The sequence below is a fragment of the Thamnophis elegans genome, chromosome 4 (assembly GCF_009769535.1).
Source record: "Thamnophis elegans isolate rThaEle1 chromosome 4, rThaEle1.pri, whole genome shotgun sequence".
Lineage (NCBI taxonomy): Eukaryota > Metazoa > Chordata > Lepidosauria > Squamata > Colubridae > Thamnophis > Thamnophis elegans.
In genome coordinates this window covers 112440949-112456841 of record NC_045544.1, presented here as the reverse complement: position 1 = coordinate 112456841, position 15893 = coordinate 112440949, and the positions used below count along the sequence as shown (strand labels likewise).

General features: G+C 39.0%; 1 protein-coding gene across 4 annotated transcripts in view; it reads left to right on the top strand.

Annotated features, from left to right (window-relative positions):
- NCOA1 (nuclear receptor coactivator 1) overlaps positions 1-15893 on the top strand; it is a 285039-nt gene that overhangs the window by 229827 nt on the left and 39319 nt on the right. For all 4 annotated transcript variants that reach the window (XM_032216694.1, XM_032216692.1, XM_032216693.1 and 1 more), the window contains 5 exons: positions 1863-2040; positions 5661-5840; positions 8123-8218; positions 9508-9648; positions 12928-13075. In XM_032216694.1, the coding sequence (XP_032072585.1) occupies positions 1863-2040; positions 5661-5840; positions 8123-8218; positions 9508-9648; positions 12928-13075 (743 nt within the window). The remainder of the gene's footprint in view (positions 1-1862; positions 2041-5660; positions 5841-8122; positions 8219-9507; positions 9649-12927; positions 13076-15893) is intronic.

Sequence of the window (15893 nt, the reverse complement as noted above, 5' to 3'; positions counted from 1 at the left end):
TGATATTTCTTGTGATACATGTTCCCTACTCCCTACAATCACTTGTACAATGCATGTTTGAATTTTTACATTTAACAGCAAAATTAGTCCCATTCCTAATATCTGGAAGTAGATTATTTATGATCAGTCTCAGGTTAGACAAGTGTCAGATGGGCCACATTAACTAAGACTGATTTACATTCAATACTGTTTCCAACTGTTTATTCACTTTACTCTTTTACCGCTGTGTCCTGTATGATTTATTCATGTACCTTTCTCTTTCCCAAATACTTTAAAAAACCATATCACATTTAATTGTTATGATAAGACTGTTAGTGTCCTAAAACAGCTGAAAATTAAAGGGGGCGGAATTTTAATTCAGACAGGAACCTGTGAGCTGCACTTTCCACTCAAAAGCATGTAATGCAGAAACCTCTTGTTGCTTAGCAACAGACAACGGTGACTCAGTGAAAGTGCAAGCCATGGGCTAATTTTGTTGTTGGGGGGGAGGCTTGGAGAGTGGATTGGCTTGGTTTGAAATTACTTCCTGTTTCCAGCAGCTAATATAGAAGGAACCACTCTTCCAGGACAAAATAAAGAGCCCAGAGCCAGATAAATTATGTCTCCCTAGCAAAAGCAATACTAACAAGAGAAACAGATGCTGATAGAAATGCCCAAGTATGTGGTTGGGTCTGGGCATATATTGTTTTGAATGACGAAGGGGCGGTCTAAACCATCTTCAGCCCTGTATGACTCAGACAGCACTTAGGCATCCCTCAACTATACCAAAGTGAAGTCACTGTTTAGAAAATATACAGCAATCAGAAATCTGCCATGCCTTGTGTTAGTTAGATTCTACTTTACTTTCTCCCACTTCTGCAGCGATCCCACTGTTTCTTTCATTCTTATGAATTCAAAGGTGCTCCATCCTAATTAGCAGACTGCGCCCTTTGAGCATTTTATCTTCGCATAAGAATATTTTAGGCCAGGCGTCCTCAAACCATGGGGTCACAGCCCATTACCGGACCTTAAGCCATTCGGAACCAGGTCGCGGAAGTGGCAAGCAAGCACCTGCCGCTCACACAAATGGAGCTGCATGTGTGCACTTCCCCATCACTCATGCGGAACCATCTCCTCCCCCCCTTGCCACTGGGCCACAAAGCCAGAAAGGTTGGAGAGCTCTGTTTTAGGCCAGCCCCATTGAGATCTTTCTGATTTTAAATGTCTGAACAACAGATTTTTCTCTCTCAAGTTAGCCTTCTACAGAAAGAAGAAGAAAAAAGCCTTGGTGGCGGGAAAGACAAATGTTAAGTCAAATTATGAGACAAATTATGGGATAAATTCTCACCCTCCGTGGGAGTTGTCACCTGTGCAATCCTGGCGCATCAATGCCAACAATTATTTCTTTTCTTTATATCAGCATTGTAAGAAAACATGCTGGTTAGGCAAGAAACTCTGGCAGAGTCACCTTGGGCAGCAAAGAGCAGCACAAAGAAAGTGGTAGAGGGAGAGCCAGTGATGAAGTTTGGCAGATTTGATGGCAGTATAATCTAAAAATCTAGACTTCTTATTCTGAAAACACTTGTTAGCATCGTCTGCAAGTAGAGTATATAAAGTGGATGTGTTCATGCAGTGTTCGACTAAAGTAATATGCATTTGCCAACATAGGAGTAGAGACCAGTATTTTTTAATAAGTTGATTATATGTATTAAGTATGACTGCTGGGCCTATTTATCATTGTTACTTGTATATTTCTGATACTTTACCCATCATGGTGCCCTGATCATCCATAACCCCAATTGTCAGCTCTTCATTGTTCTAAAGACATGTACGGATAGAAACACCTTTCTTAATGCCCTTTGTCATTGTTTTGGCCCCTGCAGGCACTGGATGGCTTTTTCTATGTTGTGAATCGTGAAGGACGGATTGTGTTTGTGTCTGAGAATGTGACCAGCTACTTAGGCTATAACCAAGAGGAGCTTATGAACACCAGTGTCTACAGTATCTTGCATGTGGGAGATCATGCTGAATTTGTCAAGAATTTGCTGCCTAAATCACTAGGTGAGCAGTGTGACTTTCTTGGCCTTCTCTCATTCTCTTTGCAAAGCTGCTGCTGAATCAACGAAACACATTCATATAATTTCAATATAAATTCATGTCAGGATACTAGGATAACTTTTCTAGGTAGTACATGAAGTAAGTGTTCAGGGAAAACTAAGGCTCTCTAAAACCACAATAGTAAACCTTAAAACATTTTTACCAGAATATAAGGACTATATTAAAAATCATGATGTAAAAAGAAAACTGATGAAAATTCCAAGTATCCTAAATCTGCTTCATTATCTAGAGTTCTGATTGATATTCTTTGGTAGCATTTGTGAATAAAAAGAAGGAGTTGAGGTTTTTAGCTTAAAGAAGTGATAATAGATGGCCTAGAAAAAAAATGGCCATGTTATTCTTTTCTTTATACATCAGATTCAAAAGCCACTTCATATAATACATTCTAAATGTTTGATTTCTTCCAGGCTTCAGCTTAATATGTTGAATGCTTCTCAGAATGTATAGTTGAGTTGAGTAGATGCAAGCTGCACTCAGGAGCACTAGCAGGTGGTTGGGAGATTAGGAAGCAGCTCTGTTTTGCAAACAAGATCCAATTTAATTTTGCTGGTGACATGCCATTCCAAATGCATATCATTCATTCTGCATTTAAGCTGATTTTTGAATAATATGCTAACTCACAAGCATCATTATGTAATTCTCAGTAAGAACTTCAGTTGACTACTCAACCAGAAACCATTTTTTTTTTGCCGGTCTGAAAGCTAGAGAGCTAAAAATGTGAAATGCTTCCTGAGTGTCAGCTTAGCCAGCAAACTAAACCAGGGACTGGAGGCACAAAGATGCTCTTTGGTCAGCTCGTCATTAATGTGGCACATTGAGTACATAGCCTGATTTAGTCAGAGAGGTTACTGGCTGCTTACAAATCAATGTTTTGTTCAGAGAAGGTCAACTGCTTGCTGCTGTTTAATCAACTTGATGATAAAACCCCTCTTGCTTAACAAGGTTCTGTTTATCAAAGTTATGGCCTATTAGCTAAAGCTTTATTAGTTGACAAGTCACTAATTCAGTAAACTCTCATAGTTCTTACAAATGTCTTATTGGGTCAATGCAAGAGTTTGCTGAAGCTGCAAAGGTACATGTTACACTTCCATGGAGGGAAAGAGAAACCATCAATAACACACTGAGCACTTTATTGAAAACAAGTGAAGGTCAGCAATGATTTTATATGAATACAGAAAGCCAGAGAGATATAAATTCCCAGCTCTTGCTGTATTACCCATTCTGCAGGACTTCTTTGAAGGTTCAAAATACATAGGTAGAAAATGAGAATGAAGTAGCAATACCGATTTCTTGTCTTATAATCTGGAACCCTTCACTTGCTCTACTTGATCATGCATTTGCATTTGTGCATCTATGAAGCACATACATGTATATGTGTCTGATCACTGACCCAAATTTAACAGACCTGCCTGTGCAACCTTAATGATAGGTGAAACAAGTGCCAAATGCAATAAGTTCAAAATCTAAAAAGGTCCCCTATCTAGAAAAGTGTTGCCAAAAAGGGCTAATACTCAGCAGGGATGTGCAATAGTGAAAATTTGTATGACTCTCTTCTTTGAGCCATTTGAAAGACAAAATAGTCCTTGAAGAAGAATCCTTTTGAAATTATAAATGTATTTTAGTGTTCTGCTGTCTTTTTTCTTTCTTTTTTGGTTGAATTTCACAGTGAGAGGAAAACTGCAATCTAAGATCCTTGCATGTCCATTCGGTTGGATAAGGTCTTAGTCAGAGTTGGACATTTTTTGGCTCATGTTTACATGCATCATCTAATAATATGTCATACCTTCATATGCACAATCATATACCAAGTACATTTTACTGGGGAAAAGGATGCCCAAGATGGATATTATTTGTAACATTTTTCTATTACAGTGCACAGTTCTACAGGATTTAAAGATTATTTACCTTCATCTATTAACTTTAAACTTTATTAGCTTTATTTTCCATCCTTATCCAGGAATCCAAGGTGATTTACTTGAGGTTTCCCTTTATTTTATTTCACAACAAAAACAAAGTGAGAGAATCAGTCACCCAGACAAATTCCATTGCTGAGTTGGGACTTGAATTGGGGTCTATCAATTTCAGTGCTACACCATACTGGCTATTTAAATGTCAAATTGCTGGAGTTTGCTTTAGATTTTAAGTAAACAATCAGATGCACCTTTAACATATGCTGCAATTTTCAAAATCAGTTCTGTTAAACTAGTGCTAGCATAGACCATTTTAATATTGATTTCAGTGTGGCTGGTATCAAATTTGCTTCAGTCAATATAAAATTGACTTAAGCTAATTTAATATAAGGTAGGTTTAAATCAATATTTCACTTAATCAGGTCTGATTTTAGCTTACTACAGTGTACACTTATGCATGAATAGAGTTCAATGTTTTGTGAAATGTTACTGTTGCATTAAACACATATTCTCACGTGCGCATACAGCTCAGCCAGTTTTTTATAGACAAATTAAAAACTTGTGTTTTTCTAGTACTTTCTGAGAAAAGTATGCAAGGTGTTCCTTATTCATACTGAACATGGATTTTTTTTAAAAAATGTGAATTTGGTTGCCAAGGAAACTGCTATGCTGAATGCAAATATGAGAGGTAACCATAGCAGAAAATTTCAGAAGTACCATCATTCTGTGAGTCTAATATATGCTTTGCATGTATATGTTTTCAATCAGTAAAAGGATTTAGTGATATATATATATAGCTTGACCAAGAATGATGTTTGTGGCTGGAGGCATGTTTCTCCCTCCCCCCACCACAAGGGTGTCAATCTGTGAACCACCTGGTGAAACTGTAATTTTTTACTTTCAATTTTTAGAGAGAGATTATTTATGCAAAATAGATCTGTTAAGATTGTGTTGACTTAGCACATTTATTTTTGAACTTTCCTTCTGAAAAACCCATTTTCAGTTATGCATTACCGTTCGTTAGTCATTCATGGGGACTTTTTTCGATCAAGGAAGGAGAAGTAGAGTTATCACTGCACTTTTCACCTCCTGTAAAAAAAAAATCCCCTTAGATTTTTCCTCTTTGGAGGATATCAAGGATCACAGAAAAGAAGGAGAAAGAAGTCATGCCATCAATGTTCTTAGAGATGGTGGAAGGAGTAAAGAGAATATGGGGATGAGCTTGTCTTCTTTGAGAAGGAAAGGGGGAAGTAGTGTGTGGATCTTGGCATCTACTGCATTTCTTCTGCAATAGTAAAGATGCTGCACTAGTAGTCATAAGAAAGAAAGAAAACAAGACATGTTTGCATAGAAAACAAAAGAGGAGTGTTTGCTGTGATCAGAATTTTTTCCATGCTTACTTCCTGATCCTTGCCATTTGAGTTAATGTCAAGAGTATCTAGAATAGGTAATGGTGGTATAAATCATGGTATATGATTTATACCATAAATAAATAGAAATATTGGGGCTTTGACTCATTATAATGGTTTCTTATACTTATTGGCGTTTGGGCAAAGCTGTAGTAATCTCAGTTTCCAAATTCTGGTTGCTGCACATTCACTTTTTCAAAACCCTTCAAGAAGCGTCTTTATTCTATCCCATGTGCATCTGCAGTTAATGGAGTCCCCTGGCCCCAAGAATCCACGCGACGCAACAGCCACACCTTCAACTGCAGGATGCTGATCCGTCCCCCAGATGAGCCAGGTGCCGAGAACCAGGAAGCCCGCCAGCGTTACGAGGTTATGCAGTGCTTTACGGTGTCTCAGCCAAAACTGATCAAAGAAGAAGGTGAAGGTAAAGACTGCTAGATCTGGAGGTGGAAAAGGGCTACTTCACGGTGCAACAGAAAGGGAGGAAAAGCCACAGATGATTTCCTTCTGTCCTTCCATAGGACTTTCATTGCAAGAGGATTGCAACTCTGTAAAAGCCCATACTGTCTGCAACATTTCCTGCTGACTTAAGAGGAGGGATTTTACTCAACATGTAAAACCCACAGATTTTACTATACTACATCCCTTCCAAATTTCACACTCAACTGATGAGCAAATTTAGTCCTCATGGGAAAGGAAAGGTTTCCAAAAGATCCATTGCAGCCCAACTCCTTCTTGCTACTTATATTCACACCAGTCTGTTGCTTTTACATCACTCTTTGGGTGGGGAAGATTAGGAATATCTCCATATGTCCAGTCCTGGCAGAGGACCTAATCAATTGCATAAAAATAAAAATATAGGACTCTTTGAACCATCTTGCTAAAGATGCTGAAACATAATCCTTCGGAGCTTAGTACAAAAGAAACTAATTTCCATTATTAAAGCTATTAGAGGTTTGGTCTAAGACTATTAAATTTTTGACATTGTTCAGACATGATTCTTTTTGGTTTCTGTAGTACTGCAACACTGCATTCATGCTACTGGATTATGTTAAGTATCTTATTACAAAGAAATCAGCCAAAGTCAGAATGAATAGGTAGATATATAGTACTTATGGCGTATTCAGTTGTCCTGCCTCTTCAGTGAGTTTTGACATTGTACGGATTTTTGATATTCCCAAGTCTGCAATGTTAATGCGATAATAAACTAGTATTCTGAAATTTTAACAGCAGCACACTGATGATGAAGTCACTCTCCCCAAAATGAATTGAGTAAAGTGATATCTCAGTTGAAAGTTAAAACAGATGAAAGGGAGGTAGGTTAATGATACCCTTCATTAATTCAATCAGTGAAGCTGGAGTGTTCTCCTGATTATTTTCCAGTAGCAAGCTTGCTTGTCTCCTCTGATTATCTCTGAATGGTCTGTAGTTGCTTCCAGGAATACACACACACATATATAACACAATATATATATTGTGTTTACTGAAATCCCCCACCATTGCGCTGGGTGGGTATCTGCCTGGATTCCAAATGCATAATTTAGCAGACATGGATTCCGAATTGGGATCTTGATCTTGATCTGTACTGTTCCTCAGACGCATCATGCCAACAAGACTTTCCAGCAGAACACTTCAGGCTTATTCCTCCGTAACGGCCATTTCGTTCCAGTGCATTAGCTGAATTAATCCATTGCAGCTTTCACAGGAGATCATGACTGGAAGAAATAAATCACAGAGGGGTTTATGAGCACATACTTTGCCCAGAGCTGATAATTGTTGGCTTCCGCAAGTGCCTTTTATTTTGCAGTGTTGCCAGAACCAAATGGCCTTAAAATTAATTCTCCCAAACAGTGTGGAACGAACACACGCATACACATGGGAGTATGCCAGTCCTTTTCTCTTGCAAGCAAATTTTTAACCTTTCCCAAGCTGGCACCCTCGAGATATATTGGGCTATCATTCCCACTTCCCTGGTGAAGACTGCCAATATGTGTGCAGGATGGTGGGAATTCCAGCCCAATGCATCTGGAGAGCTTCACTTTAGAGGGGTGTTGGTTTATAGGATCTTGTTACTGTGAAGAACAATGCTGCTGCTCATGCAAAATGGGGGGGGCTTAGTTTAGCCATGGCTCCAGTGATGATTCCTAAACGATGGTTGGAGAGGGACTATTTTCATTCTTCTCCAAATGAAAACAGATAAGCAATTCAGTTGGGTTGTTGCAGTCTTATCCTATCCCGAAATAAGAGAAGCCCATCCCATCAGTTTCTCTTTGGTGAGGCCTTTCTTTCTCTTGCATTCTCCCTATCCCTTCTCTAATTCTGCCTCCCCCCAGGTCCTCTTCCCTAATGCTACAATTTCCCCATTTTGTTTGCTCAGGGCTTGCTTTTGTTGCAAAGCCCCGATTGAGCCACTGTCTTAGTATTCCATTTTGTGTTAGCAAGAGAAACAGAAAAGGGTTCCTCATTATAAAGTAAGTCTAAGGAGGACCTGTAATATCTTTAGTAGAGGTCTTCCTCTTTTACCTGGCCTCTTTGCACATACAATGTATAAAAGAGAGAGGGAGGGAGAATGGCTCTGATGATTGCCCAAGATATGGGAAGGGAGGAAGGAGACAGTGTGGAAGAAGTAAATGAAAAATAAAAAGAGGTGGCACAGGAATTTAAATTAGTAACCTTCAATCTTTTTTTTTGTTTTATTCACAACAGATTTGCAATCCTGCCTAATATGCATTGCACGAAGATTGCCTCGATCTACAGCTCCCACCACATCAGAATCTTTCATGACCAAGCAAGATACTACAGGTATCTGTCAGAAAAATAAGTAGATAATTGCTTCTGCAAGGCTTTGGAAATCATAGGGTATTTTGTCAGACTGCAGTTTTGATACACTGAAAGATCCACTTGCTTGGCCATCTTGGTCTCCAAAATAGAGACTATATCATGGATATCTCTTAGTTGTTCCTTATAGTGCCTGGGACTCTGCTCAACATTTATTGAGGAAGACAAATGCTATGTTGGGATGAGCAACATGAAAAGAGCAAGTTTTTCCCCCTTGAGCTTGGGATTCTCTTGTTTCTTTAAACTATGTTCAGCCAGTTTTGCAGCTTACCCTACTGCTTTTAGGTATTAGCACCTCAAAATTATGGGGAAAATGTGTCTAATGTTGGTAACAGTATTTTTTTAAAAAGACATTTGCTGGCTTTAAGTTGCCAATCCCTGCTTCACAGTTTCATTAAAAAATGTGGAGCCAGTGTAAGGGACAGGAAAAGACAAATCTGCAGCCCTCTATGGATGTGAAATAGGTTACTGAGTAACTTTAACATTTTAACATTATTCATTTTTTTTATCTCTACTGTTCTTCCATCTACTTAAGTAAAAGTCGTCCTTGCCACCTTGCAATGCATACGATTGTGAGTTATGAAGGTAGGAGAGGCAAGAATGTCAGTCACTTAGATAGTGAAATGGGCAGTGTATAAATCTGATGAATAAATAAATAAGAACAGCATTTTTTGTGTCTTACCTGCTCCCTCAACCTAAATGGACTCTTAAGTGATAATAGTTAAATATAAGCCTGTTTAGTTCTACATGTGTAAATTTTGCCATTTGGAGTCGTCAATTGCAGACCGGGAATTAGAGGAGTTATATTTGGTCGTTTCATATATGTAAGGGAGAAAAATAGCACTTCAAAGGTTTAGCAGAACTAATTTAGAAATAATGAAAGGCAATAGACATCTTTTAAGAGAGCAGGAGATATTTGGATAGTTCACATGATGGTTTTATTAGAAGAAAGCCTATTTACCTAAGTGGCAGTCATAAACAAGGTTATAAGTGGCAGTTTCATTTATCTATCATGTTTATTTAGGTTTGTGTACCTTTTACACTTCTAAAAACAGAGCATTCAAGGCAGCTTAAGCAATTTTTAAATAATGAAAAATTAACAGTTGAAACATAAATAGCAGGCTGAGGAACCGAGGGCAGTTTACAGCTAATGGACAGGTGTAGAAGGTGCAATATATATTGAATATATCCTTGTACTGCTCTGCTTTAGATTCCTAGGTCTAATGTCTTTGTTTTCATCCCACTCTGCACAGGTAAAATCATCTCCATTGACACCAGTTCCCTCAGAGCAGCAGGCCGGACTGGCTGGGAGGATTTAGTGAGAAAATGCATCTATGCTTTCTTCCAGCCTCAGGGCAGGGAGCCGTCTTATGCCAAGCAGCTATTTCAGGAAGGTAAGAAGGCTTCTGTGTTTGTTGGATTAGGACTTTTCAGAGTGAAAATACAGTTGTTAAAAAATGAAGATGGCACATAATGCTGGCAAAGGAAATGGCTGAGTAGTGGCAGGAAAGATTGCTGGTAGTTCAGAGGAAAGTAGAATTCCTCTCTGAACTACTAGCTACTGGAACTACTAGCTTTCTTTACATTCTTCTAGCAATCTGTTATACAAGACCTCTGGACCAGTGGTGAAAGCTAACCCCCATCCCCCAGTTCTGTGGGTGTGGCTTGGTGGTGGTGGGTCAGGTGACTTGGTGGGCATGGCCAACTTTTTTTTCACTTTCAGCTTTTTTTCCCCCCGGGTGAACCGTCAGGGACAAAAATGCTTTAAAAAGCTTTTAAAAATAGCTTGCGACAATCGCGCAGCTCAGCTTTGAGCTGCGCAATCGTCGGAAACTTTTTTTTTAACTACCGGTTCGCAGAACCAAGGACAATCGTCCCTACCTGTTCAGCCAAACCGGACCAAACTGGGAGGCTTTCACCCCTGCTCTGGACCCAGGCGTAGGGATGGTGTGCTAACCCAAAGGTTTTTTTTTTTGTCAGGAAGTGACAACTAAAGGAAACAGGCCAAGTTATCCAAAGCTTGGCTGCTTCATTGGTCCCAAAGGGGACAGAAATATTCCAGAATCTCTGCAACTTGCATCTTTTTATGTAGAATTGGCGTGCTAGGTTGAATCTTGGATTAGATCAGGGAAGATAAGTTCAGACTCCCAATCAGCCAGTAAAGCTCCTTTGGGGAAATCCTGTCTAACAATTCTCAAACATTAGCTTGACAGAAGAGAAAGGGGCAGGCAGAGCCTCCCAGAAAATTTGAGATAAAATGTCAGTAGGTGATGAGCATTCTTGGCTTTTATATTAGTAATTTTCCTAAGTGCTAATGTAAAGTGTAAAGATGTTTATCATTTTACAACACCCTTGAAGCATGGATCAGTAAAATTGTATCTCCTTATAAGATGGGGCTGAAAGAATTTTTTCTCTGCTAAAAGGATTAAATTGTTTATGAAAATCCCAGGAGGTTTTTGACATGTTAATTTCCATAGGACTTTCAGAAGGAGATGGTTGATGATTTCTCACTGAAACAGGGCTGCACAACTTTGAGGGAAGGGGGTTGGTATTACAGTAATCTTGGAGTGGGTTGGGGACACAACTTCATAAAATGAGTGAAGATTGTTTAAAGATCTATCCATTTAGAAATTTCAGAGAGAGAGAAATTGAAACCTCTCTTTATCTCTAGAGATACTTGTGAATAGAATAGAGTAGGAATAGAATAGGATGGGATGGGACGGGACGGGACAGGACAGGACAAAAATCTTTATTGGCCATATGTGATTGGACACACAAAGAATTTATCTCCGGTGATAAGCTCTCAGTGTGCACCAGAGACAAATTCCTTGTGTGTCCAATCACACTTGGCCAATAAAGAATTCTATGGCATTCTGTTCAAATTCCTGTTCAACTTGAAAAATTTACTGTTTCAGTTTCATTTCCCTGATTTATAAAATGGGAGTTGAAAGTCAGCAAGCTCAGAATTGTAATATAAGGACCCATAAAATACTAAACTGTAGTTAAACTTTATGTAGCAGAAAAGAAACTCCTACAATTCATAGCAGCGAAGTACACTTTTTCTTCTTTTTTAGGCCTCTGAGGGCTGTAGGTTTCATGCTAGTGATGCAGCAAGATCATTGAATGGACAGGGTTGGACTTTTCAGCCCATTGTTTTCAAATTTTTCAGGGCTTGAATTTTTTTTTTTACATACATACATACATACATACATACATACATACATACATACATACATACATACCCATCCTACTGTTTTTTGGGGGGGCGGGGGGAACCAATGTTAGGCAGACCGCATAAAAGTAGTGAGAAATAGTATATAATATAAGCATGATATAAGGACAAGAAAACAAATATAACTGTATCTTGTTTGTACCCAAACTATTTACTGTACTTCGTACCTTTCTACTCTGGCACACCATCCTTCATTCATATATTGCTTAAAAAATGCCTTTGTCCTTTATACCTTTTTTAAAGGATCACCTAAAGTTTCAACCCATGTCTTTTGTAGTTTTCTCCTTACCCTCAACTCATTCATTCTTCATATATTTATTTACTATTGACTCCTCATTACTTTTCTTTATATGACCAAACAATCTTAATTTATTTCAATATTGGTCACACCCTTTTGTATTCTGACCATGTTTATTGAGCCCTCATTCATCTTTGACCCTCTTTCTTGTTTTACCCCACATACTCTTACATATTCTCAAGTATCATATTCCTGCTGAATTCAACATTTATGTTTCTTCTGATACGTCTCACTTCTATATAACACAAAGCAGGAAGCATGCTCTTATACACAATCATTTTCATTTCTTTCTCCAAACGTTTACTTCTCTTATAAACATCTTATGATCCGTTTTATCAGCATTTGCATATCTTGAGACACGGTGGTGCAGTGGTTAGAGTGCAGTAGTGCAAGGCTACTTCTGCTGATCACTGGCTGCCAGCAGTTTGACAGATCGAATCGCACCTGGCTCAAGGTTGACTCAGCCTTCCATCCTTCTGAGGTCGGTAAAATGAGGACCCAGATTGTTTGGAGGCAATATGCTGACTCTGCAAACCACTTAGAGAGGGCTGTAAAGCACTGTGAAGCGGTATACAAGTCTAATGTTAGTGCTATTGCCATCTTAAACTTCTCTGTGTCTCATGCAGCAGTCTCTGCTAATAGCAAGGACAGTACTGGTCTGGTCTGGGCACATTTTGGCTTAGTATGCCGCAAGTATGACTAAGGGCCATCTTTATTCCAGCACGCTCACACTATTCTATGCAAGACAGATCTCTAAAAGAGAACACCATTTGATACACAAGCACACCACAAGCACACCATTACTTGCCTCCTGCAATTGAGAAGATACATGCAACGTTTAAGTTGCTTTATTTTTTTTTAAAAAAGGTATATTGACTCTATTGAAAGCTAAAACCATGATTCTTTTTTAAAAAACCTAAATGATAATTGCTATCAAAAATGGGAATTTGCTGTTGAATTTTTGAGACATGGGTTTTGTGTGTTCCTGGGATTGCATCAGAGGGGCATGTGGTATGTACATTGCTTGTAGATTGCTTACCCTCTGCTACTTCACAAATATTTCTAGCAACCCAAGGAGGCAAATCATCCTAATCCTTAAGATACCTTTTCTTTCCTCCCCCTTCCCTTTCTGTTTCTGCTCAGTGATGACACGGGGCACAGCCTTCAGCCCATCTTACCGATTCACACTTAGTGATGGGACTGTGCTGAGTGCTCATACCAAGTGCAAACTTTGCTGCCCTCAAAGTCCAGAAATGCACCCCTTCATCATGGGCATTCATATAATTGAAAGGTAAGTCCTGAAAATTCCCAGGGTTCACTGGGTGCCGTTGCCTCTATTTTTCTCTCCACCCATCTCTCATAGAACAGCAAGCTTCTTTGGGAAGACTTCAGTGTCTTCCTGTGTAAGTGTACAATTCAACATATATACAGAATGCATTTCTAAATGTGTCACGCTGATGATACTAGTTGATATGTCTCTCTGCATGTCATTGTTCTGTCATACATCCCTTAATAAGAAATAATGTATTTACCACAGGTTCGAAAAGGTGGAGGAAGCAAAGGGTTCTTGTGCTACGTAATGAGCTCTCTTCTTTGTATGTTGCAAGGATGTTAGAAGTATAAGTAAAGGGGAAAAAAGCCAAACTTTTTTTTTGGCTTTCTTCCTCTTGAAGCTGGTTTGAGCCTGACTCTTGAGAGGATCCATGAGCTTCACTGGATAGGGCAAAGATATCTTAATCGGGATTATCTAATCTGAACAGAGCCATGTCTCCAAAGAGTAATGGAAAGAAACAGATGCCGAATCTTTCTTTGGTATCTTCTCTCTCTCTCCCTTCTCTTTCTCTCCGGCTTAAGTAATACTTTCTTAGTTTACTTCTCTTTCCCATTGGAGATGGGGGAAGGGGGGATACTTTGTTTACATAGCAAGAGAATGCATTGAGGAATACGTCATGAAATAGCCTGTTCAAACAAGCTGTTGCTTCTTTTGCAACACCTTCAAACTAGCAGCATGTAAGCAGAACAGAAACAAACTGCAAAGTTGTCCAAAATGAAGAAGACCTGCCAGCAGAACTTCCAGCACGTTTATTCTACATAGCTTCATTTTTGATGAGTAGTCTTTGGTATATATACATGTATGCTTTTAGTTTTTATTGATATGAGTGTTTCTGCATGGAAGGCTTGCAAACATCAACAGTGAAAGAATATTGTGTGTCTGTTCTGTCCTCTATAATATCATGTGAATGCAAAACCAAGCCAGTCAAGGGAAGATATGAAAAAGCATAAGAAATATGATTATGTGTAAGAGTATCTATAAAATTTGCCAATTAAAGCTAGATGATAGCTTATAAATTTTGAGAATGATTTTGCATCTCTTTAAATAGAAGAGAAACTATAAGGATACTGAAACTAGGGGTATTCGTGTAAATTAGTCAACAGCTGGTCTTCTTCCTAACTCATCATGCCTTGAAAAAACAAACTAAGTGGCCTGAATGGAGGCAGTGATACTAACAGCAGCAATCTCTGGGCTTTCTGTGGCAAGAGAAAGCTGTGATCTGAGAATAGGACCAGTGGCAGTGATAGTGTCAGCTGAAGATGGAGTGCTGTGAGAGGAAGAGTGGGATCAATGCTTCTGTCTGCTGCAGAACAGGCTGGTCTAGGACAAATTGCCATGGCCAACTCATCACAGCCAACTTGGTGCGGGACAAAAGTTACATTAATATCGAAGAAATTGTGGAATAGAATCATCAAACAAATGATGCAAAAAAGGAGGAGAAAATGAAATGTGAATGACAAAAAATTAAATATATATTTTAATTATTTTAAATAATTACTTCAAATTGTTGAATTGTCCCGTGGTGAGTTGTCCATGAGTTGAGTTGGCCATGGTGAGTTGGCTGCAGAGAGTTGGCCATGGCAAATTGGCTGTGGCAAGTTGTTCCATTCTGGAAAAGGCTGTGACAGGTCTCATAATTGCAGCTGCTGAAGGAGAGTTGCAAAAGAAAGAAGGCAAAGATGAAGGCACTGTTGGCTGCCAAGTCAACAACCACAACAGCATTGGAGATTCCAGGCCAACAGGTTGTGAGAAGAACCACCTCTTCTTTAACACTAACATTTGGCCAAGTGTTAGCAGGACAGTAAATCTGTGCGGGCATCCTATCTCTCTGGATGGATTTTGTAGGGGGGGAATTAACATCTGGTTTGTGTGATCTGGAACAGACTGGCTAGAGACTGTACTTCTGGTTAAATGTCTGAGAAAGCTGGCTTGAACAATCTCTTACTGTACTCTCTGCTTTCAATTTTCCCAGAAAAATCACCAAGGAAAGATCAGGCACTGGGCTTCCTGATAATCACTGATAGGAACAGCCAATTGAATTTATGAAATTTCAGCAGTGATTTGTGCTTGCTTGTTGCTTGCTAGTCAGCCATGGAGGTTTTTTCAGGTTCATTGCCTGCCTTAAGGGAGTGCCTGCACAAGCATTCCCCACATCCCCCAAAATAATTGCATAAGAAGGAGGTCCAAATCATGAAATATTTCCTACGGTTCATTCTTAGTGCTTTACTTTCAGGTTCTGATATGGAAAGGTTATTTACTCTGTAGAAACCTTGTAGAAGTTCAGGTACAAACAATTACACGTTTTGTATAAAAATGTATACAAAAATAATACAAACCTTCTGGATCTAGGATTAAGATCTGCCAGGCCATTTTTCTGCCCAGTTCCTTCATTAGTTCAATCTTTTTCAACTTGCTACATATTTTCCTTTATTTTGTTAAGACGAATCTGCACATTGACACGTTCTTAATTGCCTTCACATGCTGCTAATTTGATATACTAATTTCTTTTTATGCAATTATTTGACCTAGCTAGTTTACATCCTTGGAAAATAACTACTCCCAGAGCTATTTGAAGGAGTGCGGGACCCAAATACATGCTATTTAATGGAGAGGGAGCTGCAGTTTGTGGATGGAAGGCTGCAACTCAAAGAATGGCCATTATTTTATGGCTGGGAGTCAAAGCTGACATGAACAGTTTTGGCAGGGTGAGAGGCCTTGGATGTCAGTGAAACCTACCAAGAATAGTTCTGGCTTTAATACCATCCTGAATAGAAGT